The sequence below is a fragment of the Charadrius vociferus genome, unplaced genomic scaffold (assembly GCF_000708025.1).
Source record: "Charadrius vociferus isolate BGI_N301 unplaced genomic scaffold, ASM70802v2 scaffold40, whole genome shotgun sequence".
In the NCBI taxonomy this organism is placed as follows: Eukaryota; Metazoa; Chordata; class Aves; order Charadriiformes; family Charadriidae; genus Charadrius; species Charadrius vociferus.
In genome coordinates this window covers 1-5,567 of record NW_009646496.1, presented here as the reverse complement: position 1 = coordinate 5,567, position 5,567 = coordinate 1, and the positions used below count along the sequence as shown (strand labels likewise).

The 5,567-nt window shown below is 40.2% G+C and overlaps 1 protein-coding gene across 1 annotated transcript in view; it reads right to left on the bottom strand.

The window, feature by feature from the left end:
* Positions 1-2,631, bottom strand: part of LOC104284577 (leukemia inhibitory factor receptor-like) — a gene marked incomplete at its 3' end in the record, with an annotated part of 13,788 nt that extends 11,157 nt beyond the window's left edge. The window contains 3 exon segments of the mRNA XM_009882928.1: positions 1,699-1,819; positions 2,552-2,586; positions 2,588-2,631. Coding sequence (XP_009881230.1) covers positions 1,699-1,819; positions 2,552-2,586; positions 2,588-2,631 — 200 coding nt within the window.
* Positions 2,632-5,567: the final 2,936 nt, after the last annotated feature.

Genomic DNA, 5,567 nt, shown 5'->3' with positions numbered 1-5,567 from the left:
TACATTCAGCAACAGTTCTTTCCTCCCTCCACCTAACTCAGCCATTCACAAAACACAATTTGACCTTCGACATTCCTTGAAGCTTACACTGTCGTCAACAAGTTCTCAGTGTTTGGGATGCTCACAGGGTGACCATTGATCTCTAAAAATTCTCCCACATATATATGTTGGGTTTTTTTAACAGAAATGATAGCTGGCAATGCAGGAGGAATAACTAGACTCAGAAAATCCAGCATGTAGGTGGAAGAAGTGCAGCCAAGTCCTGGGACCACAAGGACAAGTCTGGGCTGCCTGCAGAATTTACAGGAAAAAAGACAGTACAAATATCTGGATTGTTGGCAGGATCAAGATGCAAAAAGGATTTTAACACATCCCTAGCACATGACAAGTATTTGGCAGACCCACAGCATGGGGAATTGCACATGTGGTTCTCATTAATGAAAAACATACTTAAGATTTAAGGTTTTTTTTTTTAAATTTCATGAAATTTTCAATTTGCATTCACTTCAGAAAAGCTATTTTAATTGTGGAATCTTTTTCATGTTTCCTCTAATACAATGCTCTCCAGAAAGCTTTAAATCCATAAAGGTTATAAGACAGCCACCAAGAGATTCTTCATGCTTTTCCAAATGTGAATGTCCTGGTTTGAGAGACACAGGACTAATTTATCTTCTAATACTTGAGAAAACTGCACTTTTAGAAGACTCTAGTGTCTGAATTTGGGAAAATATTTACTTTATATCCATCTATGGTGTGTGGGTTTCAAGGTCTCAGTGTTTTCGAGCTTGCCAGGTGCAGGGATGAGGAGGAGTGAGACCTGAGCACTTGACCCAAGCTGGCCAACAGGATTATTTCATACCATCAATGTCACATTCAATATAAATTAGAAAGTTTGCTGCGAAGTGCTTCCTCTCTCCCTTAATGGCTGCAATCCAGAGAACTTCTTGCCCAGATGCTGGACCCCTGAGGCCTTCCCTTCTTCCCAAAGCTGTAGCGCTCGCAGTGTCCGACATTTGCTGTCCACTGCTGGGAGTGCACAGCTTCCTACTGATATAATTGGCTGAGTATAATCTCTGTGTATTCTGTATTGGTGTTGGGATCAATATTGGTTCTTTAGTGTTATTAATATTAATCATCTAGTCTTATTCCATTAAATCTGTTTATATTTCAACCTCTGATTTTCCTTGTTTTTTCCTGATTCCCCTTCCTCGGTGGGGAGGGGTCATCAGGTGATAGAATAATTGTCTAAACAACAATAAATTGTGGGTTTTTTCAAACCTCAACAGTGAATCTCAACACTTATGTCATATATTCTACCGCTTTGGCCCATAACATTAGGATTCGCTTCTTCCAACTATCATTTCCTTTTGGATTGAACCTGGTATGAAGATGTCCTTTATGAAAACAGCGAGCAAGGGCTAGGCTCAGAGAAGTCAGAGTAAATGAGAGCATCTTCCAGTCCTTTGAAGAGAGCAAGCATGAGATTTTGGCAGGAGAATTGTTAGCATGAAGCAAGACTTTGCCAGAAACCCCACCATTGCCTGAGTTAACACTGCCTGGAGGGAGCACCATCCAAGGAAAACTGACAGGGAGATGATGGGAAACAACAGCATCACAAATTCCGTGGGCAGTGACTGAGGAATAACCATACTGTCATCATATTTTGGTATTTTTCAATCAGGTATACAGGGGACTTACTTGGTAGTGTAGCAAAAGTCAGTTTGCCCATGTCTTCCTTTTGAAGAGACATCCCAAGTACAGGCCATTTTACGTAAATTGTGCGTTACGCATTTCAAATTCTGAGGGTCTCCCAGAGAACCTGAAATCATATGAGAAATACAGTCACAAACTGCAGGTCAGAAATGACCAACTGTAAAACAACTGCTATTGTTCACATCTATAGCGATTCTTTTTACATTTTTACTCCATACATGTCTGGCCAACATTTTAAAACTGTTGAATGATTTGTGTACCTGATTATAGACAGCCACAGACTGACAGATTTCTATAAGTACCTAAAATCTGGGTTTATAATTGTGTGCAATGACATAGGCAGCTGTCTCTTTCCACAATAGTCGTTCCTAGCCTAGCCTAATAAGCAGGCTTTGGGCCAATGGCAAAACTGCAATCTTTGATGATAAACTTAATGAGTTTTTTTGCTCTCCTTCGTTGTCCCACATGGAGGGCAATTAATGACAGAAAGGCAATTAATGACAGAAAGGCAATTAATGATAATGTGTGAAATTGTCACAGACAGCCAACATATATAGCAAGGTCTCAATGCGGATATTTACACCAACTGCATATGCAGACTATCACAGTTGCATTATGGAGAATTTAACACCCAATTTTGTGCTGTTTTACAAGATGCTACTGGGTGCTGGAAAGCAGAGACCAGGCCTGGTAGTACCTCCATCCCTAGGATGGTGTGGGACCTCAGAGGTGATGATTTTTGAACATACATATGGTAGGAAAGCAACGTAATTAAATGGTGTCAGTAGAGAAGCTACAAAGAAAAAGTAATTAGCTAATTACATTGCAATAAACTCACCTATCTCTTGGCTATATATTAAGCTTCTTAAACAAAATAGCTAGTGCAAAAAGGCAGCAGAGGCTTGAATTCTTCCACATTTTTCTACTGTTTGTTTTCAGAACAGCAGCTTCCAACAAGCTGGTCAGTTCTAAAATTAAAAAAAAAAAAAAAAAATTTGAAATTCCCAAGATGGTGCTTCACAAACGCCACTTTTTGTTCCATCTACTTTTCTTATTCAGTGCTGCTCCCAGGCATAGCAACTCCTTTCCTGTCTTTGTCTGACAAGTAAACCTTTTTCACTGTCCCAACCACATGCATATATTTTCAGTGACGCATTTCAAAGATAACCTCAAGATTCAGAGACATGTAAAATTCAACTGTTCACAGGCCTCCTTCAGGACTATCTGAGGCCAGAAAAGAATAGACGTGGCAGGGTATTCCACTAGAAGAGGTCTATTCAATTTAGATGAAATGTCACATTCACAAATGGTCCTGTATAACATGAATAGAAACATCCCCTGCTTTGGATATGGGTTTAAGGGTATTGGAAAGCCCATGTGTTTTCCTCTCCCATCTGCTCACTCTTCATATTATTGCTACTCAAAGCTATGGGATGCCCTAGACACTGAAGAGTCAGATCTGATCGCCCAGGATCACCGTTCAATCCAGTGTTAAATAAAAATTTCTGGAGGAAAAAAAGAAAAAAAAAAGAGAACCATTTCTCTACCCAAAGATACTTGTTGCTTGAAATATTTACCTTAGGGTAAAAATGATCTAGAATATTATGTTTAATGTGTTCTTTGAAGATTAATGGGTTGCACGTTTTCCAAAGAGAAGTTCAACTGTTCAGTGGGATCTGGGGAACACATTCAATTCCACACACACATCAGCCACCATCAATTTTTGTTCTCAGAAAGAAACTGGCAGGAAAGCTTATTCTAAAGCCCAGTCAATCCCTGATGCATTGTTTCTTTGCCACCTGAAAGCTCTGAAGACTTGAGCACCCTCCCAGAGACCATAAGTCCCAGGCAGCAAGGGGCCTTCTCTCAGTGACAAAAAACAGGAACCAGGCCATTTTCACATTAAGAAATGTCTTGGTTTGAGTTAAAACAGAACCAATTTTCTGTTCAGTAATTTTACTTTGCAACTAAGCCTCTTATAACTACTGAAATTAACAGCATATTGTGTAGAAACTGTTCGCTCTCTCTGAGTGATAAGACCTATGTTTATAGCTGATGCCAAGGCATGGTATGCAGAGAGGCTCTTGCTTATACTTATTGCTATAACAACCAAGGCCAGCTAACTTTGTTATTTGCCCCATTGGAGGATCGGAAGCGGAAAAGCATAGTGGTGTCCCACCTGCAAGGAGGAGCGGACAGGACAGGTAACCCAAAACTGACCAACGAGGGTATTCCATCCCATCTGCCTCATGCTCAGTATAAAAGCTGAAGTATCAAAGGGTCAGCCCTCTTTTCTTCAATGGTCGACGTCTGAGGAGGACTCTGTTTGTTTGTCTGCCTGCGATCCCGATCCTGAATCCAGATCCAGAATCCAGTTCCTGTTCGTCGCTTCCCCAGTGCCAGCCGGTGTCATGATTGTCATCCTGGGAGTTTGATATGGTTTTGTATATATTTCATTATTTATTTTTTATTAGTTTATTATTAATATTTCATTCAAGTAGTTTAATTCCTTCTAAACTCATAAGCCTTTTTCTCTCTCTCCCTCCTCTCCTTGGAGAGAGAGTTGGGGGAGACCATCTGTCATTCATCTCAGTGGCCAAACTGGGCCAAACAACCATGACAAGAACACAGTTGAGCCAGTCTCTCCTACAGAGCAGTTTTCTAAAACTCACATTTTGTCCAGGCTACTTCTTTTAAAAGTCTCAAGTGGAAAGGCTCCTGACCTTGTCTTAGAAGCTAGATGTACATCATTGTCAGAATAACAGACTTTGTCTAAAAGCCTCTGTAATTTTAAATGAAGCCTCCCTTCACTGAAGTCCTCTGCACCACCAGGAGGATGCTCCCTCATCCTTATAATACAACCATATATTTTTAATTACTTTTTTTTTTTTTTTTAGGAAGTCTCCCTCAAGGGACAGCTGCAAATGCCACAAATGCTGTTCCGTCCCTCACCAATCTGTCTGCACTGTGCAAGGAGAGATGTACTATGTCAAATAATCCATAGCCATTCACAAGGGGCCACTTCTCTCCTTTCTCTTGGTCTGCAATAACCAGACAGAGGGAAAAGCCCAGGCAGCACAGGAGCTGTTACAGATGTTATGGCAAAGGTCAGTGTTACATCTGGAGGGAAGAAACACCCTTAAACTTAACAATTATTTTATTTTCACCATGTTCTCAAGCCACCTGAAGGCCTTTCTAAACACACAGTAATTTAAGCTATACTACCCCCAGACACATTCGGTTCTTCTTTTTATATATTCCTAAGATGTAATATCCATGCTGTGTAACTCATTAAAGGCCAAATCAAGAGTGAGGGTTGACAAATCCATGTTCAGGTAAATATGAATCAAGAACCTGCCAGCCCTTATAATAATCTCAGTGCCAGAAGTCCCCCACTGATTTTGGCATCTCTCAGGGGCTTCATATCATATTTGTCCATGTTACTAATGAAAAACCGAGATGTCAGCTCCAGGTTTAAACTTCGCTCACAAACCCCTCATCAAAAACTTGAAGACCACTCAGGCAGACCTGGGGTTTACATGAACAAAATGTCTAATTTTCATTTGATATGTACATGTAAATTATAATTGTTTGTTTGTAAATACTTCAGGTATTTCTTCAAAAGGCCGTTTCTGGTTTGCAGAAAAGCCCATAATCAAATTTCAAGTTTTACATCAAAATTACTTGACAGTCCCCTGTTAGCTAGCAAAAGCCAAGGAAAGAATAGAAAAGAGGGAAAGCACTGATGCCACCTGAAGGAGAGAAAACTGCATTGCAAAGTTAATTAAATCCCAAACCTCTCACTTTCTAAACACATTATCTGTACAGGAACCGCACTCCTTAGAACACAATTT